The 25956-nt window shown below is 39.9% G+C and overlaps 1 protein-coding gene across 10 annotated transcripts in view; it reads left to right on the top strand.

Annotated features, from left to right (window-relative positions):
• REV1 (REV1 DNA directed polymerase) overlaps positions 1 to 25956 on the top strand; it is a 116500-nt gene that overhangs the window by 79765 nt on the left and 10779 nt on the right. For 6 of the 10 annotated variants that reach the window (XM_066377570.1, XM_066377569.1, XM_066377564.1 and 3 more), the window contains 6 exons: positions 3368 to 3476; positions 8647 to 8775; positions 11304 to 11458; positions 14548 to 14667; positions 21269 to 21489; positions 21696 to 21868. In XM_066377570.1, coding sequence (XP_066233667.1) covers positions 3368 to 3476; positions 8647 to 8775; positions 11304 to 11458; positions 14548 to 14667; positions 21269 to 21489; positions 21696 to 21868 — 907 coding nt within the window. The remainder of the gene's footprint in view (positions 1 to 3367; positions 3477 to 8646; positions 8776 to 11303; positions 11459 to 14547; positions 14668 to 21268; positions 21490 to 21695; positions 21869 to 25956) is intronic. The other 4 variants (XM_066377565.1, XM_066377563.1, XM_066377567.1 and 1 more) reach the window with 3 other exon arrangements.

Below are 25956 nucleotides of genomic sequence, written 5' to 3'. Positions count from 1 at the left end.
AGAGATTTTTGAGATTCTAGCATTTTGGGTGTCATGAGTAGATCTTGAGGTAGCTAATAGGTTGAGCTTTTGAGATTTAGTTGTATTTGTGGTATTTGACAATATGGATAGTTTCTTAAGTATTGGTAGTATGGTTTTATGGTTTTCTTTTTGTATTTTCCATGTGATATTATTAAAAAGTTAAATCTTAAGTTCTAGAAAGAACTTACCGAGTGAATACTGAAAGAAAGAAAAACTGCTACATGCATCCCATCTGTTAACCTCTCAGTTACCTGACGCTCAGTCTCCCAGGGCTTGAGTCTGGAGTCTGCTGCACGCTACTTGTTTCAGCAGTCTGCGTCTGCGAGTGTGACCTTGGCAAGCAGATGTTTCCTAGGAGTAGCAGAAGCCAGGTTTCTTCTATCTTTCCTTCCCTTCACAAATGATCTAACCATAAAAAGTTTATTAACAAAATATTTACTGTCATTGGTTACTTGTCTTCATCAGTTTAGCCACTGGATTTTCATAACATTGTAATGACCTTTTATAATTCACATCTTTCCATCTCTAGTGTGGATGGTAAATTGGAAGGTAAATATTAAGAAGAAGATTGAAATTTCGCTTGACATTGAAAACTGTCAAAAGTAGATTTTCCTGTCACTAGAAAAAGTGAATATGATACTTTGTATTTTATATTCTTTCTCTTACTATTTGTCACTTTTATGTCCTAAAGCCTTTTGACCCATTAGGGCTTACCAAAACATTTGTCACTTGTAAAGTAGATTATCTTTTATTACAAAATTTAGTTGCAGCTGAGCTTGCACTTAGAATTTGTTTTATCAATGCCTTTGTTCCTCTTTCCTTCTTATTTTCTGTCATTCTCTGGATCTTTATTAGATATGCACCAAATTTAAAAATTTTGAGGATCAAGTTAGGAATTAGAATTTTTGGTGTCTGCAGACTAGCTTTAAAAGAAAAATCAGTTATAATGTTTTGACTTATATGTTTAGGCAAAGTATTAGAACAACTAGCATCTTTAGCCCTTGTGAAAGCTTTATTTTCTTATTTGTCATATTCAGAAACTTGTCTGACAGACAGAATGAGCACAGCCCTCCACCATGGCTTTCTTTAGCGGCTGCCTCCTAAGCAGTGCTCCATGGTGACCTTCTCATTGATGCCCGTATTGTCTGGGCTTCATTTCTCTTTGAGATTCATGGCTGGGCCTTTTATCCCTCCCTAGATTCCAAGATGCAGATGTTTCCTATCCCTGCAACAACATCAGTGTCCATTCTAACGAACAACAGTTTTAAAAAGCATGTTAGCCATAGATTTATTCTCAGCGATTTCTTTTTCACAGACTTTGGTCCTGGCCTCTGATTTCTCCAACCGTTCCTCCACATTCTCCATGTGCCCGTCTAGTTTGTCAAGTTTTGATGAGCAGTTCTCTACTTTGCCCTCCAGTGAGGACAGTGTCCCTGCATTTCCCCGAATCTCCCTTGAAGCAACTCACTCCGCTGGTGGAGGGATCCACGCACTCTGCTGCACTGTGGAAAAGGTCAGCCAGCCCAGCCAGGGCACCCCACGGTGCTGCCTCTCAAGCAGGGCCTCGGGAGCGCAGGGACCTCAGATCCTGTTCTCACCTCAAACATGGTTGTCTGTCATTTTCAAGACGGGTACCTTAGATTATTTAACTAGCTTTTCAATATAAGACACCTGACTCCCCAACTTAATGCATAGCTCATGGTTATCCTTTGAAAGGCAGCTTGTTGTGGCTGTTCAAGCTTCAACTTTATTATTATTACTATTTTATTTTATTTTTTGGTGTAGTAGAGCCTCTTGAGCTGTGATACTCCCAAAATTCTTAAAGATTTTCAGTTCAAAATCATGGACTTTTACTACTGATACATAGTCTTCCGAGACCTTTTGAAGTAAGTAGTCTGCTCTGCATTCTGTTCTTAATTTGTCATACAAATTATATGTACATGGTAGTCACAATATATCAGATATCATAGCTCAAGTTATATACTCTGCTGTTTTTATTTTTGGTGCAAGTGGAATTTGACCTCAGAGTTTGGTTTGCATTTATGCTTTGTGTGTATGGGTTCCAGAATCCATAAATGCTTGTATGGGTCACATAGTTTGTCAAAAGATGTTCACTACTGGAATCAAACCAGGGATAGTTGTTTTTTTCCACAAAGCCAGACACTTTGCCATTTTTTTCTGGTGGTGCTTTAACTTGGCTGGTTTTTTTGTGAAAATTATGTCTCTGAAATGAACCAAAGAGAAATGCAGGGTTTGTGAGTTATGTCTTGTTCCAGTATATGCAGAATGGGTTTGTCTAGAACTAGCTGAAGTGGTATATCTTGGTCTTATTTTACCAACTAATGGTATTTTTGTTCATAATAGAACTAGAGCTGAGACTGTGTTTTTACAATATGCTTTTAAAGTCTATTCTTTTGGAACTCAGAACATTACCCAAGAGACCTGTAACTGAAGTTGTTTTTTAATGTTTTTCAATGTCTGGGGAAGCTGAAGGTGGTATAGAGGCAATGCAGTGGCCAGAGTTCTCAGGCTCCCTAGTCTGTGTGCTTTATACTCATGTGTAAAGTTGTCGATTTGGTTTGGATATGAAGAGGTATTTGTGAGCTATACTGTTGGGCTAGAGTTGTATTATTTAAAGCAGTTGGTATTCTGATCACACTTGAATGTTTTTAATTGAACATGCATTGTTGAACCAAATGTAGAATTTCTGAAAGGGGAATAATGTTGTGAGGCTCTTTCACTTGCTGTGTGTTCAAAAGAAGAATCTTAAATTTAGGATGAAACCTCTTTATGGTATGTGATCTACTAAATTATTGTTTGATCAAATGACTTACAGGAATTTGATGGAGCTTTAAGTTTTGCAGATGGTTCTTTTAGGAAACAGCAGTGAACATTTAGAGAGATTTATATTTTTCATTAATTGTTTCCCATACGGTGAGCTACAGAATCCTTTTTAAGTCTATGGGAGAGGGTTCATCTTCCTGATTACTTTTCATCTTTGTCCATCTCAAGACACTGGGTTCAGGGGATATTTTTATGTTTAGCTTTTGATAATTTTTAAAAAATTATTATTAAAACAATACTTTCCATTTATTCTAAGTTTTTATCTGACTGCTGGTGAAGAACTTAATGGAAGCAAACCATTTTAGAGTTACAATTTTTTTTAATTAAATGAGATAAAATACCAATGGAGATTTTTATATTTGGAATTTATTAAACTTATATATAAATTTATTTTTATTTATAAATATATTAGTGTAAGAAAGGAATGGAAAATCTATTTCTGGAATGGAATTTAAGGAAAGTTAGTTTGTAACATAATCATTAAATTTTATTATTTTTAAAGCAGATATACCAGATTCATCACTGTGGGAGAATCAAGATTCTGCACAAACTAATGGAATTGATTCTATTTTATCCAAGGCTGAAATTGCATCTTGTAGTTATGAAGCCAGGTATGTAGAAATTGTGTTGTAGTACTTAGGGATAGTTAATTTACTTACTTATTTTTATATAATCTGGAAGTGAATTCAGATGTACTAGTCAGGCCTTTGATTTAAATATGTTACACACATGTTATGGAAAGAAATGTTTGTAGCATTAATTCCATCAGTTCCTTTTTCCCCCCTATCTCACAAATGCTAGATAACTTAGTAAATGATGAACCCATAAGTCCTACAACGGAAACCAAAAGAAATTGGACACTGTCTTTTTTTAAGCATTAATTTAAAGAATCAGATACTTTTAAATGAGAGAAAGCTTTAGTGTTTATCTACTCTAACCATTTCTTTAACAGTTAAGAAAAATCCCTTGTGATTTAAATCCTTACTACTGAGTGTCTTTTTAAAATTATGTTAAAACTTGATTGTCTCCTAAGTTAAAAGCAAATTAATTCCACACTAGCTTACCTTAGCTCCAGCTTTGTGTGTAAACTTTATCTTATGGTATTTGAACCTAATTCTAATACTAGAGGAAACAGACATACAACGTATGTTTCACATATTTTTAAAAAATCAGTCATTTAAAAATAATTTATTATAATAGTTGTAAAAGTAGAGGGAAGTAATAATGAGTTGATTAATTTAAAAGAGCAGTCTTTATTTTTTTAATTTTTTTCTAATAACTAAACACAGACATGTTTATGTTTATAACACAGCAGGCATTTATGCATTGTTGGCAGGTGTTAAATGTTTAACTTAAAAATTATAAAACAGCCCTGGCCAGATAGCTTGGTTGGTTAGACCATCATCCCGACCACAGAAGTTGCTAGTTCCATCCCTGGTCAGGACACATACAGAAATAGATCAATGATACTGTCTCTCTCACTCTCCCCCATCCTCTCTCTCTAAAATTAGTAAATTAAAAAAATATTCAAAATTATAAAAACAGTTTTATATCTGGTACATTTTTCAGTTTTTGTTTTTTGTTTTGTTTGAGAGACAAGATAGGTAGCATCTTTATGGTTTTGTCATTCATACTTATTTTTAAAATTGAGATATAATTTCAGGTGTACATCATAATGATTTGATATGTAATATTTTTCAGTCTAGATTGGTGTTACTTAAGCAAATCTAATCTGAACAAGGAATTTCAACTCAATATCATCTAAGCCAGTGGCCCCCAACCCCCAGGCCGCGGACCGGTACCAGTCCGTGGGCCATTTGGTACTGGTCCGCAGATAAAGAATAAATAACTTACATTATTTCCGTTTTACTTATATTTAAGTCTGAACGATGTTTTATTTTTTAAAAATGACCAGATTCCCTCTGTTACATCCGTCTAAGACTCACTCTTGAGGCTTGTCTCGTAAGTTCGACAATTATATTTAAAAATACCACAGTTTTTACGCTGGTTGCGTGATTTTATTTTGTGCGTTTATCTGTCCCACCCTAAAGGCCAGTCCGTGAAAATATTTTCTGACCTTAAACCAGTGGCCCAGAAAAGGTTGGGGACCTCTGATCTAAGCTATTAGAATAGCTTGTTTAAAATTTTGCCAAAAATAAAAGGGTATTTAAGAAAAAAAGCATTATATTTGTATAATTATAAAATATTTTAACTTATTTTTCATTTGTGCTTTGTTGATCTTTTCTAAGACTGCCTTTCTCCTTGACAGCATTGTTTTAATTTTTTTCATTGTTGGTTGATAATGTAGCCAAGTTAAAACTTATTTTAATTTAAAAAAGTTGCCAAATATAAATGCCTTTTGGATGGGTATATTTCTGTTAGCACAGGAAACTTAGAGCTGACCTTTGTTGTGCCCAGTAGGCTTGTCTTTCCTCCCCAGTGAGTTAATGAGTGTGCCTGTGCGTCTGATGCTGGGCAGTTTTGTGCAAGCTACAGGGTGTGGTGAAGTCCACGTGGGCTCTCACACTGAAGTGGAAGCGCACCCTTTTTGTGCTACCTCTGTAGGGTCTCTCTCCTCTCTCCTCACTCCTCACTCAGTGCCCCAGGCGGAGTGTTGGACTGACACTGAGGCTGCGCCCAGGGCAGAAGTGTCCCAGCTCCAGGTGGTTGTGGATTCCAGGAGCCACATTTGTGCCTAGGCGCCAGGTTTCTGATGTGGCTTGGATGGTGCATTTGTATTGTATCACAGATGGTTATTGTCAAGCTGAGTGTATTTATTACAAGACACTAGAGTGACAATGTAGGAGGGCCAAATAATAGTATGTAGCAAGCCATTTAAGTGCCACTTAAATGGCACGTGTTTATTTTAAAGAGATACAGAAAGTGATGAAAATGAAAATGAATTTGATTTTAAGTTGGGGGGGAACCCCACAATAACCACAGCAATGGGATTTTTGTCCTTCAATTGTAATTTTCTATTTTCTAGAAGGTTTACTGCTAATGATCTCCAGAAAACAGTTTTTGGATACCTTCTTGTTGTGGCTATGTAATAGTTACATTTCCTTTAAAAAGGCAGGAAGTTTTTAAAATTTTTTATTAATTGATTGATTTTAGAAGAGAGAAATATCGACTTGTTTCATGTATTTTTTATGCATTCATTGGTTGATTTTTATATGTGCTTTGACTAAGGAGCAAACCCTCATCTTTGGTTTATGGAGATGACGCTCTGAGCCTTCCCGCCAGGGTGGGAAGATTTTTTTTTTTTTTTAGTATGGCATCAGAGAAACTTCTAGGTTGAGAATGGGTACTGGACTGTAGGGATGGTTAGCCCAGTTTTATGCATGCATAAATTTTCAGTGGACAGATTATAAGTGGGGTCAGCAGAGGATGGAGCATGAGCATGAGGTAGTAGAAGTCACAGGAAGGTCACTCTGGATATGTAGCTCAGAATACATATTACTGTCAGTAGTTTCACCACACTTACCAAAGGGACAAGCTTTGCAAGTAAGTGAAAAGATGGATATAAGGATGAATAGGTAATGATATATAGATATCCTAGAATCATAGATTTTTAAGACTAACCCATTTTTTTGCCTATTGTCATGGGCTTTTTGTAAGGATTTTTGACTCAATTAGCAGTGTGGGTGTCTTTCAGTATATTGAATGTGGTTAATTTTTTCTGTATGTTGAATGTGGTTAATTTTTTTGTCCAACATCAAAATCAATTGAGCATAGCATATTGCAAGAAAGAGTGTGATCTCTGCATTGCAAACTGGAAGAAGCTGTTTCTGCTGCACACACTCAGGAAGTATTGGTGGTGTATCCAAGAACTTTTAGTGGGAGGAATAAGAAGTCACTGTAGTGAAGAGTCACTTCAGACTGGCTTGTAATTGTCTCCTCATTTATTTTATATGAGACAACTCTCATTTCTCAGCTGTCAACTCAGGGTGTTTTGGTTCCCTTGTTTATGGGAAACGTCTTAGGTTTTCCTTTTCCATTTGTAGCTTCCTTTCAGTGTCTAGTGGCTCCTAAACATTTCTCTCCAGGATGTATAACAGCCCTGAGATTTTTTGTGTAAGTAAAAATTTTGAAAATGAAATTATTGTAAATATAAGAAAATGATGTTTCTAGGAATTGTGTGGTAACATTCCTTCAAAAATAAATAATTACCTTTGTAAGTTTAGCTTTACATGCTTAACATGTATATCGAGCATTATTGGAAATATTTTACAGTACATTATTGTACTTCTATGTAAACTTCTAAACTAGTCTCCTGGGGTTAACAAAAGTAGGTATACAGTTCATTTGGAAAATACTACAGTAATTGATAATAATACGAGAAGAAAGTGTTTCATATACTCAGAACTGTATACCTACTTTTGCCTATTCTGGATGTATACGTCCCTGTCAAACTAATCAGTATCCGTTGCCTCTATCCATCGTTGGTGGGTGAAGGCAGTCATCCTCATGATTATCCTGAAGCTGGTTTTGTTTACCATCTTTTACCCACCACCTTGCAAAATGCCTGAGACATAAAATTTTGTTGATGTCTTTACCATCTGTTTGTCAATTATCACTTCCTTTACAATCATTTCTCCTTGTTAGATATTTCTCACCTACTAGGGGTTTTGCAGTTAGACAATTTATTACTGTTTTTGTATATATGAGAGATGCATATGATTTTGCATGTTTTTCTGAGGAAGCTAGAGGATTATTTTCCTTTCTGCTTTTACTGCTAGTCTGAGATGGGGAGGGTGCCGGAGGTCTCTGAGGAGTCAGACTATTTACACAATGTTTCTTAAAACGGGGCACACCTCCATGCTCTGCAAGCACTTAGTAATGCCCTTCTCACAGAAGTTAGGGGATATTTTATCACTGCATATTCATTTTAAAAGATCCCCTAAATTTTGTGAGCAGTATATTTATTGAATGTATGTGTAGAAAAACCATTTGATGTATTTCAATAAGAGTGTAATCTGAGGAAAGCAGTGCTTATTATTATTTTGCTTGTGTTTTTACCTTAATATTTTTTCTTCATTCACTGAAGAGTAGTAAAATGGAATTTTACAAATTATGTGTAATTCTATAATTATATTTTTGTGCTGAGTGCTCCAGATATCAAAGGTAATGTGGGGCATTGAGACACACAAAAGATTTAAAATTAACCATTTTCAGTTAGGTCCCTCAAAGTTCTGAAACACTGGCTCCTGCCCAGACTGATGTCCTGCCATACTCAGTGAGCATCTCAGCCCCTGTGGAGGCACTTCTGGGGTATGGCATTGGTCAGTTGGCAATATGGGGGAGTAGCAGGATACTTGTCCTGTAGCACTGTTTTATAGCATTCTTTGTTTATAATCTTTGTCTTTGGGGGATGAGCCCTTGCCAAATCGTGCCATGTATCAGGGGAAAAAAAGTCTCTTTGGTAGCCCATTCCTGCTCTGAGGTGGTGATGACATCGCCATTATGGCCTCTGGTATCACGGCCAAGGGACCAAAGGTCTGAGCCTTAGGAGAACTCTTCCATTGCACACGAGAGCCAGATCTTTGGATAACTTAATTTGGACATCTCCACATGTTATTTACATTAATCAGTCAATTCTATAATTTTTCTTTTACAGGAAAACAAACCTGTAAGTTTTTTAGTACTTATTTTTACCCCCAATAAGAATGGCGTTAAATGAAAATTGGTATATTTGTGCATGGATATGATATCAACATACTTGATTATTTTTCATTTAGTATTTTTTAGTGTAACCTTTATTGTGTTATATTTTTTCTCTAGACAAGTCGGTATTAAGAATGGAATGTTTTTTGGGTACGCTAAACAACTTTGTCCTAATCTTCAAGCTGTTCCATATGATTTTCATGCATATAAGGAAGTAGCACGCACTATGTATGAGACACTGGCAAGGTACCGTGTATGATATTGTCATTGTGTGTGTATTCTGCTTCTGTCTGATGTTAAACGGTCCCGTTCCTTTCAGATTGTCAGGCACTTAGTTAGGCTTTTTTCTCATTAAGGAACCCTCTCCTCAGCATCCTAGCATGAAAGCTCTCTCCCTGCTTGGAGCAGCTCCAGGGCTCAGGAGCTCTGTCCTCCTGTACTGCTGCACTCGGTCTGAATCAGGCGTGAGGTCTGGTTCTCTGTCTGCGTAGCTTATAGTCATCATTATAGTTTTCTTTCCATGGAACCAGACAGAGTTGAAGGATTGGGGTTTTTAAACCTGGTTGTTCCCTTTTATTACATTGGAATTATAGTTTTGTTTAAAGTCAGAGCTGACTGGTTAACAAGTAGACTCTTTAAAACCCTTTGTCTTCTAAATGATTAGGTATGCAAAAAGTTTTATAAAAGGTTTAGTAATAGTTTCAAGGTGGTTGTTTACTTAGCTTGAGAAAAGGAGATTCATTTTAAATTTTACTGTGTAAGTATATTTAATAACAGTTCAACCTCAAAATTTTAAATAATATTACAGAGCATCTGTGCTCTAAAGCAGGAACCAGCATGTTTTCTCTGCAATGGCTGTGTAAGGTCTGTGTCCCAGCTGCTCAAGTCCTGTGCAGAGTGAAAGCAGCCACAGACAATGTATTGTGAGTGGGCGTGGCTGTCCCACAACCTTTTTATTTACCAAAACGGGCATCTGGACAGTGGGCCAGTGTGCATCAACACTTGGGTTATATTGATGTTCTAAGGCAGTGGTAGTCAACCTGGTCCCTACCCTGCCCACTAGTGGGCGTTCCAGCTTTCATAGTGGGCGGTAGCGGAGCAACCAGAGTATAAATAAAAAGATAGATTTAACTATAGTAAGTTGTTTTATAAAGATTTGTTCTGCCAAACTTAGCGAAAATCCGATATAAAGTTATTATTACATGCTTTAATTTGCTGTAACTCTGCTTTATAAATTTTATGAAGTAAAGTTACTTCCCTACTTTATAAATCACCATTACTGTGGAACCGGTGGGTGGTTAGAAAATTTTACTACTGACAGAGATACAAAAGTGGGCGGTAGGTATAAAAAGGTTGACTACCCCTGGACTAAGAATAGACTTTTTGTCTCTGTGTTCACCTCTTCCTTGACTTTTTTATGAGTTATTTTGAATTCCTATTTATTGAGTATATTGATTCAGGGAACTGTTGCTGCTAGTCCTACAGAGAAGAATTAAGACCCCCCCCCCTTCTCTGCCTTTATGGGTGCTTCCTTTAGCTGGAAAGAGAAAATACAAAGGGAGAGGTGAAGTTCTTTGGCATCAGCATGTAGGGTGTGTACTGAGTGATGAGCCTCAGGTGTAGTAAAGCTGTCCTTAGACCCACATGGGAATGTTGGTATTGCCAAGTGAAAAGGTGGCTTTTTAAACCCTGTTGCAAAGCTGAGTGTAGTAGTGTCCAAAGGAGGCTAGAAGTGGGTGACTCAGCTGGATGGTGGTTCTCACGTGCTCTGGGTCCCATGGTCCCAGAGCAGATTACCAAACCTGAGCCTCAGATCAGAAGAGTTTGAGGAAGATACGTCCACGTCCTATTCCTGATAGAATTTTGGTCTGTTGAGACATTTTCAGTGGCATGTGGCCCTTCTTTGGAAAAAATTCAGTGTTTTCCTACTACCCTTGGGAAGTCCTGCCTCATCTGAGGTCACCATGCCTCGGGGTGCCTTTCGCTGGAATGAATATAGATACTGATTAACCTGACCTGTTACTTACAATAAGGCTTCGGTGAAGGCTGAGGCTGTCCCGCTACTGTACCTTATCAAGTGGACTGCTGAAGGTACATTTGGGTCCTCAGGCCTCTGGTTGCCTCCCACCGTGGTCCGTGTATTTAATTAGCATTGGAGCCACATGGCAACTCTACTCTTCTCTAGCTAATTAAAATAAGTCCTTTGTGTGGGTAGATCATGCCCCAAAACAAAACCCAAAATATTTCTGCATGCTGAGAATGTCAGTGGTGTCCTTTAAACAGGCATCAGGGGTGGATGGCCACTGTCCACTATGTCCTAGGCCTGCCACAGAGAACATAAGTAATTGTGGTGTTTTGTTTAGGACAGCATTGAGTGCTAATTTGGCAGGTTTGTGTGATTTTTCTATTCTTTAAAAATTCTGGTAAACTGTTTCTGAAAAATTTTTAGATTAAATGATCACTTACCCACCAGAGAATGTAAACCACTATTTAGAGGTTTACAAAGGTATTCTCAGTATAGGAAACTGGAATGATCATTTCTGTCCAATTTTTGGTAGATAATATGGAAAAAAAGAAAACAATTAATTTACTTGGCATTTAAAAGGTGACTAAATAATAGCACTTGGGCCAGTTTAATGAAAATGCTTTTTTTTTTTAATTCTCGTAGGGAAATTTTGGAAAAAGATGGCATGGAAAGACTGTATTTTGCATCAGTTGTGACTACGGACGGCAAGCTCTGGTTGTGCCTCACTGCCTTTGCTTTGTGTTGACAGCTACACACATAACATTGAAGCGGTCAGCTGTGACGAAGCACTGGTGGACATCACCGAGATCCTCGCGGAGACCAGGCTCACTCCTGATGAATTTGCAAACGCTGTCCGCATGGAAATCAAAGACCAGACAAACTGTGCTGCCTCTGTGGGAATTGGTTAGTGTCCAGCTTCTCTCCTGTTGTTCCCTTGTCTCGTAGCATTGATTTGGGATCTTTGGATATTGCTTGATTTTTAGTAGTAACTTTAGATTTTGTTTTCATTACCTTACTGCAAAGGCCTCTTCTACAACTCTTAGCTTTGCTCATAGTGTGCTTTGTGTGAGGTGAAAGTGTTGGAAATGCAAATAGAAGGTTGATGACATCTTTGGAATAAATGTGTTGGAGTATTTCTCGCTTGTTCTTCAAAAATGGGGAGAACTGAATTTAGTATTTGTAAACTATATTTTTTTCAGAAGTGCACGGAAGCCGTGTTTGAAGCAGTGCGGAGTGGGGTATATGATGGTCAGAGTTGGTAGCTTGAGGCCTGTGGTAATTCAGTTGCTTTCTGAACTTTAACCTCCTGGAATGCTCAGCCATTCTCTATTTGCAGTTCCAGGTGTCACCCTCAGGACAGGTGCCCTCAGTGACGGTCCCCTCCCTTGCCTGTTTTGTCCTTAAGCCTTGAAGTTTGTTTCCTCAGTTAACTGCACCACTTGTGCTGTGTCTGCTCTTCAGCTGTACTCTACTCTCTGGAGCCACTCTGCTACCCACACTTCCCTGAGCGGCCTCCTCTGGACCTTCTCAGCACCTCTCTTGCCCTTGTCTCAGGTGGCTCCAGTTTGTCCCTGACGTGCTCTGTGTGCCACAGGCTAGAGAGCTAGGGAGAGCTTTCTCTTAGCTTCCTGCTGTCACTTCCAGTCACTACTCCTCCATTCACATGCAGAACCCTTCCTCTGGAGGTTACCACCTCATTTGTACCACAGCATTTCAGTTCATGCAGCTGAAAGGCTAGTGCTGTCGAAGGAAGATGTTTGTGACTTACTTTTCCCCAGAGCACAGCCCTGTGCAGGAGCATGTGGGAAGCGCCAGGGTTTGGCCAGGAGGAGGAAGCAGAAGTGAGGGAACCATGGTTCTGAGCCTTCACTGGCTTTCTTCAGGGAAGGCCAGGAGGGCAGAGGAAACCACTGAGGGCTGGCTGCTTGGAATAATCCCAGCGGTCTTGGGGCCACAAGAGTGGACTCTAAGTGACCTGGCCTCTGGATCTGGCGTGATTGATGTAGGGCAGGGAGTGCTGGCTTTGGGTGTGAGTGTGATAAGGAAGTGGCTGGGGCTGGCTTGTGTATGAGAGGCACCTCTAAAGAAAGTGTTGACTCTCCTGAGACATTAGCTAGCCTGGGAGGGCGTGTCTCCCGGCCAGCAAGATTCAAGGCTTTAAGGTGTCAAAATATTGTAAGATACAGAAAGTAAAAACATGATGAAGAGATTCATAGCTGTTACTAGCTAGCTAGCCATCCTGGTGTTGGCCTGCAGATTCTTCTCATCATTCATTTAGAACTTACCTTCTGTAGTCCATGTCAGGCACAGGCTTTGTTTTTGTTTGTTTTATTGTATGTATATTTTTTTATTACTGAATTTTATTGGGGTGACAGTGGTTAACATTATTATACAGGTTTCAGGTATCTAGTTATAAGCACATCTCTGTACACTGTATTGTGTGTTCACCAAACAGGTCAGGTCTCCGTTGATCACCATTAACCCCCCCCACACCTCCCTCTCCCCCCCTCCCCCTGGCAGTCACCACACTGTGGTCCTTGTCCATGAGATTTTTCTCTTTTTTATTTTTGACCATTTTTGCTCAATCCTTTCATTGCTCTTCCTGTACTTATTTTTAATTTACAAGTGTAACAATATGAATACATATTTTTTAATCTTATTTTTATTAATTTTAATGCAGTGACATTGATAAATCAGGGTACATATGTTCCGAGAAAACATCTCCAGATTATTTTGACCTTTGATTATGCTGCATACCCCTCACTCAAAGTCAAATCATCCTCCGTCACCTTCTATCTGGTTTTCTTTGTGCCCCTACCCTCCCCCCACTCCCTCCCTCTCCTTCCTCGCCCCTTCCCCACCCCTCCACCCCACTCCCTGTTACCATCACATTCTTGTCCATGTTTCTGAGTCTCATTTTTATGTCCCATCTATGCATTGGTTCATATAGTTCTTAGTTTTTTTCTGATTTACTTATTTCACTCCGTATAATGTTATCAAGGTCCATCCATGTTATTGTAAATGATCCGATGTCATCATTTCTTATGGCTGAGTAGTATTCCATAGTATATATGTACCAAAGCTTTTTAATCCACTCGTCCTCTGACGGACACTTGGCTGTTTCCAGACCTTCGCTATTGTGAACAATGCTGCCATAAACATGGGGGTGCATTTCTCCTTCTGGAACATATTTTTAAGTGCAGTGCACATTTAAAACAAAATTCTCACATGATCTTTCCTCTCCTCAGGCCCCTTTTCTTCTTTAGAACTCATTGTTTTTCTCATTTTGTTGTGACTTCCTAAAACTGTTTCTCTCCATTAATATCTATGTATTTACCCTAGGAAAACAAAGTTTTTACGTAAGTCTTCCATAAAATGAAGATATGTTCTTTATTTACATCTTTCATAGATTTTTAGAGATGCGTTATTTACATTCAAGTTCACCTAACATCTTGGCTCAGAACATGATGCCTTCCCGGTCTCGCGCTGCTTTAGTTTTCATATTCATTTCTGTGCCGTGGACCTTGCTGTCAGTATCTGAATCTCACACACCCTCTCTCTGCTGCACATGCTCTGGTCATGGCCTGAGACTTCTGGTTCTTTGGGCTTTCTTTCTTTTCCAGTCCGATAGCTTTATTTCCCTACCTAGCCTGGTTCTGCTGGCTGGTAAAACGAACTAATTTCTGATCATTGGCCTCAACTTCCTGTACATCAGAGTCTGCTTTCTCTCTTCCTTTTCCTGGGTAGGAGATAGTGAAGTGATACTTTGGAACAACGAATAAACCTCTGTCCAATAACCATGCTGGTTAATCTATGATATTAACAAAATTCTGCCAGTTTTATACAATATTTGAATGATTAAAATTGCAAATTAATTATTTTCATTGTTTTGAGAAATTTCCTTAGTAACCTGTCTGTAGATGAGTTTGTTAAGGAAGTCTAAAAATAATTGTGAATATTTCTTGAACAACTTCTGTTTTTTTACTTTATAGGTTCTAATATTCTCCTGGCTAGAATGGCAACTAGAAAAGCAAAACCGGATGGCCAGTACCACTTAAAACCCGAAGAAGTCGATGATTTCATCAGAGGTCAGCTGGTTATTAATCTGCCAGGTAAATACAAATCTTTTTAACATTTATTTACTGTAAACATTGATTAGTGTTAAAAGTTTTTAGAAGAAACAGAATTTGGAATTTCACAGTGAGTATCTCGATAATCAGGACCTTAGTGTTAATGTTCAGTTTTACTTCTGATGTGTTTTACTTTAAATATTTCTTAAGTAGCAACATAAGGAATTCTAAGAAATCATTTAAAGGGAATATGATGAAATTGACTTTTGGTCCTTTATATAAATCATAATTCAAATAGTGTACTTTTAGGTCAAAGGTAAAATTTTGAGAATTGAGTCATTTATTTATAAAATTATCTTACTGGACTAACGACAGATTTTAGTAAGTAAATAGTTTTAATTAAACGTATAAAGTACATGAATCATAGCTGAAAAAATAAAACCTAAAGATGAAGTACTATGTTTTGTTAACTCAAGGTTGACATAAAACTTCCATCTACATCTTTCTTGCCAAAACTAGGATGTAAAAAGTCTTTCCATAGAGGCCTTGGCCGGTTGGCTCAGCGCTAGAACGTCAGCCTGGCGTGCGGGGGACCCGGGTTCATTCCCAGCCAGGGCACATAGGAGAAGCACCCATTTGCTTCTCCACACCCCCCCCCCCCTCCTTCCTCTCTGTCTCTCTCTTCCCTTCCTGCAGCCAAGGCTCCATTGGAGCAAAGATGGCCCGGGCGCTGGGGATGGCTCCTTGGCCTCTGCCCCAGGCACTAGAGTGGCTCTGGTCGTGGCAGAGCGACGCCCCGGAGGGGCACAGCATCGCCCCCTGGTGGGCAGAGCGTCGCCCCTGGTGGGCGTGCCGGGTGGATCCCCGTCGGGCGCACGCGGGAGTCTGTCTGACTATCTCTCCCCGTTTCCAGTTTCAGAAATAAATAAATAAATAAATAAATAAATAAAAGTCTTTCCATAGAGATATCATCAAATATCTCTACAGGTAATTAGATAACTTAAAAATGGTTGCCTTTTAAAAGGCCTTCAATAGATATAATTTTGGGTGTAGGACAATTCCTTTCACAATTATTAAATATTTAGACTTGCTTTCTATGATAGATGCCTCTTTCTAAGACATTTGTCTAAACCGTGTAGCAGTCCTTGCTACTGTATCAGAGAAACTGTTCCTGTTTGCTTGAAGCAGCCTGTGTCAGCTTCACAAGGCAGCACATTTTTAATGAAGGTGTTTTGAATTCATTGTTTGTTAAAAATAGCTTTACTGATCGCCCTGGCCAGTTGGCTCAGCGGTAGAGCGTCGGCCTGGCGTGCGGGGGACCCGGGTTCGATTCCTGGCCAGGGCACATAGGAGAAGCGCCCATTTGCTTCTCCACCCCCCCCCCTTCCTCTCTGTCTCTCTCTTCCCTTCCCGTAGCCAAGGCTCCATTGGAGCAAAGATGGCCCGGGCGCTGGGGATGGCTCCTTGGCCTCTGCCCCAGGCGCTAGAGTGGCTCTGGTCACGGCAGAGCGATGCCCCAGAGGGGCAGAGCATCGCCCCCTGGTGGGCAGAGCGTCGCCCCTGGTGGGTGTGCTGGGTGGATCCCGGTCGGGCGCATGCGGGAGTCTGTCTGACTCTCTCTCCCCGTTTCCAGCTTCAGAAAAAAAAAAAAAATAGATTTACTGATCTTTTTAGATGTATGTTCTTAAGCCTAATTAAAGCATACTGAACTAAGAAATTTGTTATAGGCCATAAACTATTAAATGACCCAAATGCCATTTTCTGATGGGTTAATTTTAAATATGCCATAGGAATTTAACTTGTTTATATCATTAGTCTATGGTAAACTTGGTTTCCTTATACTTTGTGTTGCTTAAAGTCAGTTTACTTATACTTTGTTTTGCTCAAAAGTCATTTTCCAAGGACCTATTGATGACATTAGTGAGGACCTCCTGTACCTGTTCAGAGAACACAGCTTAAACAGTTTATACATATTATTGCAGTTTTATTTTTGAAAGAACCAGGATATTTAAAGCTGCCTGTGAATTTGAGTTCAAGTTTATTATACTAGCCATCTCTACAGCTGTCCAATTTGCTACAGCTGCCATAGCATAGACTGGCCCAAGCAACGGGCACTCACTTCCTCAAGATTCTGGAGGCTGGAAGTCCCAGGTTATCATAGGGTTAATTTCTTGTGAAGCCTCTCTCTTTGTGGTTTGCAGATAGATGTCCAGTCCTCTCTCCCCACCCCCATGTCCTCACATGACTTTTCTCTGTGTGCATCTCTGTCCCAATCTTTTTTAGGGACACCAGTCATATTGGATTAGGGCCCACTCATATGACCTCATTTTACCGTTAAAGGTCCTATTTCTGATTAAAGTCACATTTTCAGATGCTTGGTATTAGGATTTTTTTTTTTTTTTTTTTGGTATTAGGATTTTGTCTTATGAATTTTGAGGAGACACAGTTCAGTCTATAATACCATCTTTAAATCAATCAGTTTTGTAGGGTTTATTTGTTGATATTTTATACAGAAATAGAGGGTTTTTAGTTCCTTGGCCTAGCAGTCTTACCTTTTCACCTGTATTTGCTTCCTGGCTGAAAGGACTTTATTACTTGAAGGGCAAGTATGAGGGCACATGCTCTGGTGAATCCCTAGGCACACCCCGAGTTTCCTGATGGCTGTCTGAAAGGGAGGCGCAGAGGGGCCTCCTGTGGCTGGCTGCCCTCTTGTGCAGCTCTTCTCCCTCCAGGACCAAGTATAGCCACCCAGAATTGTATGGTGGGTTTTCATGTGTTTAAACTGTTGACTTTTATAAAATCCCCAAATTCTTAATTTAGAACATTTCATGTGTGCCTTCTCTGTTTGTTATCCCTGTCCTGAATGTGGTGTGTAATCCATATTTTCCCAAAGAATGTCCTTACCAGGGACATACAGGGACAGCTGCTCCTTTAGAAAAGGGTTTCGTGTAAGTGTGGGGAACTTTCCAAGGGGAGGGCCCGCACAGGAAAAGCCTTCGAATTCTCCCAGCAAAGAAACTTACTTTTGTTAAAAACTCGTAATCTCCTAAAGGTATCTGGAGATGGATATTTAATATGTAGTAACTTCTTGTGGGGCATGCTTTGAGGAAATTTTGTTCTCTAACCAGTATCCAGAGGAACTTCAGTGTTAACATACTTCTATCTTTCCTCTACAAGTTCTCTGTGGCCTGAAATGTTTATCAGCATATGGTGGGCCTCGCACAATAATTGTTACTGTCGCTGCATAAGAAGGAAAAATAGGCCCTGGCCGGTTGGCTCAGTGGTAGAGCGTCAGCCTGGCATGCAGGAGTCCCGGGTTCAATTCCCGGCCAGGGCACACAGGAAAAGCACCCGTCTGCTTCTCCACCCCTCCCCCTCTCCTTCCTCTCTGTCTCTCTCTTCCGCTCCCGCAGCCAAGGCTCCATTGGAGCAGAGTTGGCCCAGGCGCTGAGGATGGCTCCATGGCCTCTGCCTCAGGCACTAGAATGGCTCGTTGCAACAGAGCAACACCCCAGATGGCAGAGCATTGCCCCCTGGTGGGCGTGCTGGGTGGATCCCGGTCGGGCGCATGCGGGAGTCTGACTGCTTTTCCAGCTTCGGAAAAATACAAAAAAAAAAAAAGAAGGAAAAATACACTAGTTAAGTTTTAGGGAACTTCACATTTTGTTAGGTTAACAAAGTAATGAGATCTGTTTATCTAACAAAAGACAGGATTGTTCCCAACAACTATTTAAATATAGTAGCTATTTCTGTGTGTTCTTTAGGTCTTTGCAAGGCTTTTCACTCTGTGTGTGTGCCCTTAATTTAAGGACCTTCTCTACCTGTTCAGCTCTGGATTTGTGCACTCACTCGGTCTATGGTTTGCATCTCTTTATTCTCAGAGAACTACCACGAACATGTAGATTTACATAAAAATCCACACAGCCCTGATAACGGTAGCTGCCAGCCAAGGGAAGCTAGTGAAACGAATTAAAGTTAAATAAACTAAAATTTAGTTCCTCAGTTGTACCAACCACATTTCAGTGCTCAGCAGCCATACTTGACAAGTGCCCACTGGATTCAGCGCAGGCATAGACTGCTTCCAGTAGCACAGAAAGTTCGAGTGGACAGTGCTCATTTAGACGGTGAAGACTTGATTCTTGAAACTACTCTCCTGTGGAGCCATCGAGGAGACATGCTGGCCATTTCTAATCAAAAGTACTGGTTCCCATTCAAGGACAGGTACCAAGTCTTTGTCCCAATTGCTTGACCAGGAGCTTCCACATCTTTGATTTTCTTCTCTCCTTCTCTGAGACGTGGTTCTAAGCTAGCATATTTTCCTTTCCTTCTTCCTTTCCAAGGTGGCTGCCTGCACTGAATTTGAGCCTTAGGACCTTGTCACTGTCTCCTTAGCCTTCTCTACCTGGTGTGCCTCCTTTCCTTGTCAACACTTACATGATGTAGTCAGTTAAACTAGTCCTCCTCCCAGGGTTTGAGTGCTGATTCCAAACTTACCTTTTCCACCCTACTCAAGATAATAAGGGTTCGAGTCACCCCCATGCCTCCCTCCCACACTGCACTTCAGGCTCATTTCATTGCATTAGATGAACTTGCAATGAAGAGAATAGTTTCTTCTTCCCTATAGGAACAATTCAGTTAGATTCAGTTGACTGTGGCTAATTTGGTGGTTTAATATAATACCCTTTCTTTTCTACCTACTAGTGAATAATCAATCTGGTTGGTATACTCAGGGTACTCGAAAAAAACTAGAGGTTTCCCTCTGCCCCACCCCAACACACAGGCACAATTCAGGATTATTATTATCTCTTGCTGATTTTGGAAGTCACTGAGAACAGCTTGGTTTCCAGATTTATAAGGGAAAGACCATGGTTATATTTCGAGCATGGGGAGCAGGGCAGTGATGAGAAGGAAAAAATAGAGACTAAAAGCCTTCCCTGAATACAAGTAGGAAAGTGTCTGTCTTACTTGTCTGACCTTTGCCAACCAAGTTTATGCTTTGTCCATTCTCTTATGTTTCTCCTTCCTACCTTGAAAAATAATTGAGAGAGGGCCTGACCTGTGGTGGCACAGAGGTCGCCAGTTCAAAACCCTGCACTTTTCTGGTCAAGGCACATTTGGGAATTGATGCTTTTTGCTCCTCCTACTTTCTCTCTCTCTCAAATGAATAAATGTTTTAAAAATTTACCATCTTAACCATTTTTTAAAAAAGAAAAAAAATATTTGACAGGTATCACTTAGAATTTCACCTTTTTGTGAACAGTGTTTCTCTGGAGCATTTTTTGTTGTTAACTCAGACTCTGATATTCCTGCTTGTTCTGCATTCTGACTTGAACTTTAAAATGGCACAAGTGGTAGACAGCACCCTTAACATCTTTTATCTAACTTCCATTAGGAAAGGAATTCTCTTGGTTTAGCCTTGTTGAGCTGCCTTCCATGGCCATAGGTCTTGTAAGGTTGACAACCTCCTTACCCGTGTCATGCATAACTGCTTTAAGAGCATCTCCTGGCAGAAACTGGACTAGACAGGTCGTCCCTGCTACGGAAGACACTCAGGGGAGAGGAGCTAGATAGAAGTCACAATAACAAGTGGATGGCAGACTTCACTCTGAGTTCTCTGATAGGTCCTGCAGACCACCAGACATGCAGTCTTTTCTTTATTGATGAGAAATATTGATTGGATGGTTGGGAGGCCATGTTTTAAGAAGTTTAGTTTCCCTTTGTTACTCTTAAATATTTTCCTAGACATATATACCTTTATTAAGCTTCCAGGCAAATTCAAAGCAACAGAACCCGTCAGCGTCCTTTACATGAAGCCTGCACATTGATTCCTGCATGCTGGCCCAACTGTAGAGGGCAATATAATATCTCTTTGGGGACATCATCTTTGTTGATGAAAGAAATCTGTCTCTTCCCCTCAACCCCTAAAATCATAGTGGAAATCCTAACATTCTTGAGTTTCCTCATAGATCTGTAAGTCTTACTATAACTTAGTTGATCTTTTGAATAAGATAGAAATTTTTTTTTCTTTTTTTTTTTTTTAGAGGAGGGAAGATAGTGAGACAGAGTGTCACAGGCGGCCTGACCAATATACCCTGGCAACCAGGTCTGGAGCTCAAATCAACCGAGCTGTCCTCAGCGCCCATAGCTGACGCTCCAGTTGAGTCACTAGTTACGAGAGGGGTAGACGGAGAGAAGGGGGGGAGAGAAGCAGGTGGTCGCTTCTCCTGTGTGCCCTGACCAGGAATCAAACCCAGGACATATGCACACTAGGCCAACACTCTGTCCACTGAGCCAACCAGCCAGGGCCAAGATAGATATCTTTATATTACTCAGTAATAAAATTACATTCTTTTGAGACCTTACTTAAACATATTTTATGAGAAATTCTGATTCACCTATATGTGGAGCCCAAATTGAGATGAAAATTCTAGAAATAATTTTACCAGCATGATTTGCACAAAAAAATTCTTTATGAGATGCTTTGGTTATATCACTAAAAATTTTTAAGGGAGATTATTTTAAATAATTTAACATTTGAATTATTTAATGATAATTAAAATTAATTTGAATTAATGCTTTCATATTGATTGTTTTTCGTAGTTTATGTGTAGAGCTTAAAAACTCGATATATCCCCTTTCCTAGGAGTTGGACGGTCGATGGAATCCAAGCTAGCATCTTTGGGAATTAAAACTTGTGGAGACTTGCAATGTATGACCATGGCAAAACTCCAGAAAGAATTTGGTCCTAAAACAGGTCAGATGCTTTATAGGTTCTGTCGTGGTTTGGATGATAGACCAGTTCGGACCGAGAAGGCAAGAAAGTCGGTTTCTGCTGAGATCAACTATGGAATAAGGTTTGCCCAGGTACTGCGCTCCTACGGGTTCCCTACACACTGCTCTTCACGTCTTCTCAGGCCTTGCGTCAGCAGACCAGACTCTGGTGCTGGACGTTAAGTCATTAGACTCTTACTGTTTCCAGGGTTTGCAGAATCCTTTTTTCAAAATAGATGCTTAGCAAGATAATAATGTTGAAATAACATGGGAGTTTTTCTATGTATGTCTTTCCGTAGCCCAAAGAAGCAGAGGCTTTTCTTCTGAGTCTTTCAGAAGAAATTCAAAGACGACTTGAAGCTGCTGGCATGAAGGGTAAACGCCTGACTCTGAAAATAATGGTACGAAAGCCAGGGGCCCCTGTAGAAACTGCAAAATTCGGAGGCCATGGGATTTGTGATAACATCGCCAGGTAAACTTATCTTAAAAAGGGTATTGGGTATTAATATTTCTGTGCAGGTTTTTAACAATTAATAGAATACCAAGAAAGAGTATGTATAAACATCTGTACACTGATGTTATCTGATACTCTATAGAGCCAGGCCTGGATGGAAGCCATTTGAGTTATGTTAGTGTGCTCAGGCTCCCAGTCATGTGAGCCCGGAGCAGGAGGTCAGCCTGGCAGTGCGATCACTTCAGCACGTGGACAGAAAGAAAGAGAAAGGCCTCATACTGCACCTGCAGAGATCGTTTGGACTTGGTGTAAGAGAGCCATTGGGAGACGTACCATATTTCCCCAGGTATAAGATGCTCCCATGTGTAAGATGCACCTTAATTTTGGGGCCAAAATTTGAAAAAAATGTATTACATAAAGTTATTGAACTCAAGTTTTATTCATCATAAAATTCATAGGACTCTTCATCCACACACACAAAAAGCAGGAAATGCAAGTAATAAAATCTACAACCACTGTATAAGATGCACTCAGTTTTTAGACCTCAAGTTTTTGAAAAAGTGCGTCTTCTACATGGGGAAATACGGTGTATAGTAATTTAGTAAATGATTTGAATGAACCATTTGCTTCATTTAGGGTGGTCTTTCTCTTTGCGAAAGGATTATAGCCTCTGAAAACTTGTAGAATACATTTTAAAACCCTGTTTTTTTTATTTTTTTTATTGCTTAATATTCATTTTGAAACATCCCCTAATTTTTGTGAGCAGTGTAGTTTGAGACAAGCACTGAAATACTGTGGAAGAAGTGATACAGTAACTGAAATTGGCTTTAAGACACTTGGAGTGGGGTAAGAGTGCTGCAGGGTCCCTACAAGCAACTGCTGAGGTCCCAGGAGGGGAGAGTTGGGGAGGCAGACATAGACTTTTGTATGAGCCTGACCAGGATCCACCTGGCCAGCCCCCTATGGGGCAGTGCTCTGCCCATCTGCGGCTGCTGCTCCATTGCTTGGCAACCAAGCTATTTTAGTACCTGAGTCGAGGCTATGGAGCCATCCCTCAGTGCCCAGAGCCAACCTGCTCCAAACATTCAAGCCATGGCTGTGGGAGGTAGAGAGAAAGAGAGAAGGGGAAGGAGAGGAGTGGAGAAGGAGATGGTCACTTCTCCTGTGTGCCCTGATCCAGGAATCAAACCTGGGACTTCTACATGCTGGGCCAACGCTCTGCCACGGAGCCAATTGTCCAGGGCTGAAAATACATAGTTTTACAGTCCATTTTATCCCCCACTGTGCACAGTATTATATCTGTTGGTCAAACAAACCTTTGAGACTTTTGACCTAGAAAGCCACGTGGGAGAAAAGGGTTAGCTCATGCCACCATATAGCTCACATTCACATATTTATAGCAATGTTGCTGAGAGTAATGTGAAGACCCTATCAGTTGTAGAAAACTCTCAATTTTATCATGAATGCCTTTGTCCATCATCAGGAAAATAGAGTATAAATTACACATTAAACAACCTGATTTATAAGTACATTTTTATGCAGTTGATAGTCTTGAATGGTTATATTTACCTGTTTTAATGAACGTTTCATGTACCCTTATTTTAAGTGGTAGTTTATTAACTAGAGTGATAGTGGTCATTTCTATAATAAGCTGGTTATTGGGACCTTACTCTGCATATAATTCTTTCTAAACATGGTTTCCATGGGAACATCAGATCTACTTTATTACACCATTTCTAGGAATGTAACCCAGGGCTTCATTTGTTCAAGACACACAGAACGGATCATCTAAAACTGAAATCACTTTCCTCTGGGGGGAGAAGAGGCAGTAACTAGAATACCTCTCGCCCTGTGGGCAGCTCAGACACCTCACTGGTACTGGCACCCTGGGCTGCGATGCATTGAGCAGCTCTCGGGCTTACATGCTGCTCTTGCTGAGAAGAGCATCCTCTTTGGGAAAATCCAGGTTATCCAAAATCTAATGACAACATTTGGAAAACTGGGGTCGATTATACTTTATTCCCTCTAACTCAGGATAATATTTATTCAACTTTTTTTTATAAGCATGTGTCTGTTTGCTGTTGTTGGTATTTGTTTCTTTTGTCCTGAACTTGAAAAAATTGTATCATGAAGATTTTAAACATATACTACAAAAGTAGAAAGAGGAGTGTAACATCCTCCCCTCCCCAGTCCTCAGCAATTGTTTGTAGGGACCCTGCAGCACTCTTACCCCACTCCAAGTGCCTTGAAGCCAATCTCAGTTACTGTATCACTTCTTCCACAGTATTTCAGCGCTTGTCTCAAACTACACTGCTCACAAAAATTAGGGGATGTTTCAAAATGAATATGAAGTGATAAAAAAAGCATTTAATTTTTTTTTATTAAACAACATCAGGAATGCAAGTGACAAGTCAAAGAAGGTTGTTTGATTATGCAAATGAGATGCAAACCCAACTTTTATTTCATTGGTGGAAATGCACTATACAAAAGGCTGAAAGTACTGGAGTATCTGCACAGTCCCTGATCCCCTAGTTTTTGTGAACAGTGTAGATAGGGACTCTTTGTTGAATAAACACAGTAATAAAATATTTTGCTCTGCCCTTAAAATACTGACTTTGGATGACACGTGATGCAAAAGGAGCATGATTGATTGAAACAAGTGGCATTTTATAAATGTTATCAAGATGTAGGCAAATTGTAGGCCATTAACTTAAACCCAGCATTGTGGGGGGGGGGGGGGCAAAATGACTGCATGAGAGATGCTGTAGGTGAGGAATCATGAACTAGAATACTGACCCTGTATTTCCTCATTCAGGTGTTGACAGATTCAGCCTGTGGCTTGTTTTGTGATTGATGTGAGGGAAGAATGATTTTTGTATAAAAGCTTGTGAAAAATGAAGCATGTGAAGGAGATCACTGGGCACAAGTTATTTACTGTCTGGGCTGTGACAGAAAAGTTTGATTCCTGCTGTAGTCTGTCTGATGTTCAGTTGAGTGAATTAAAAACTGGTCTTCACGTTCCATAATTCTGTAATTTCTTATACTTGGACTTAATTAAAAGCAACCTTGTAATCCTGTGACTCACAGACTTCCAATACATTATGAAACTGTCACAGAAATGACAGATTTTAAGTTGCCTATCAGGCTACATGTCGACTGAGGTCTGGCTTGATTAATCCTTCAGGAAACTTTTTCTTGTCAGTTTTCTTTTTGGAAAAAGAATATTTCCCTCTTTGGATTTCTTTTGTGTATGTGTTTTTAATTTGAATTTTATGTATACATATTTTTAATCAAAGTAACTGTGTAATGGAAAGGAGCGACATCCAATGCTCTCAGTCCCATGTGTCCCTCCCCAGCTCCGCGTGCCAGTCTTCCGGCTGTTCAGTGGTTTCTCCCAGCATTCACACCATTTTAGATACATACTTAGACTGCTATTTCTAGCTTATTTCAGTTTTGCAAAATGTTTACCAGTTTTCTGCTATAGATGAGGATTTGTTCTCTTTGCCATTGTCAAGTACTGTTTTCCCTGTATGCATAGTTTTTTGTGGGTAATGAAGTCACGGGTTTTTGGTTTAGTCACTGTTTAGTGTTACTACATTGTTACAGTCATGTACTTATTGTACAGAGATGATCCATATAGTCCACTGGGATCATGTTTCCTCTCCTATTGAACTTGTTTTTCCTGGAGTTACTGAGTATCTTGTTTTGCTCGTTTGTTTTTTTGTGAACATGCGAGAGGTTACCCTCAAACTCCCTTCCAGTATTTTTCAGTACATCAGCAATCTGTTGGGCTCTTCTTTTTTCTTGGAGAGCTTTCTCTTGGGTCCCCCAACTGCTCCAGCCTGGGCTGGCTTAAGGCCCCCTGCAGAGCCTTCTCTGTGGTCTATGTGGCTTCCCTGTGTTCACCCTCCTAGTGTTTATTTAGGAGGAATGCATGGCAGTGATTATTTCAACCTGTGTGTCTGTCCTGATGCTCAATGCTTTTGCTGACTTGAAGGTTATAAATATAACTTAGAAACAGTTTTTCCTGTGGCTATTTAAAGGCTCTATTGTCATCCATTTTTCAGGATACGGTTGAGAAGTTCGGTGCTCTTCTGGCTGCCCTA

Source organism: Saccopteryx leptura, chromosome 3 (genome assembly GCF_036850995.1).
Source record: "Saccopteryx leptura isolate mSacLep1 chromosome 3, mSacLep1_pri_phased_curated, whole genome shotgun sequence".
NCBI classification, from domain to species: Eukaryota; Metazoa; Chordata; class Mammalia; order Chiroptera; family Emballonuridae; genus Saccopteryx; species Saccopteryx leptura.
This window is presented reverse-complemented; position numbering and strand designations above follow the sequence as displayed.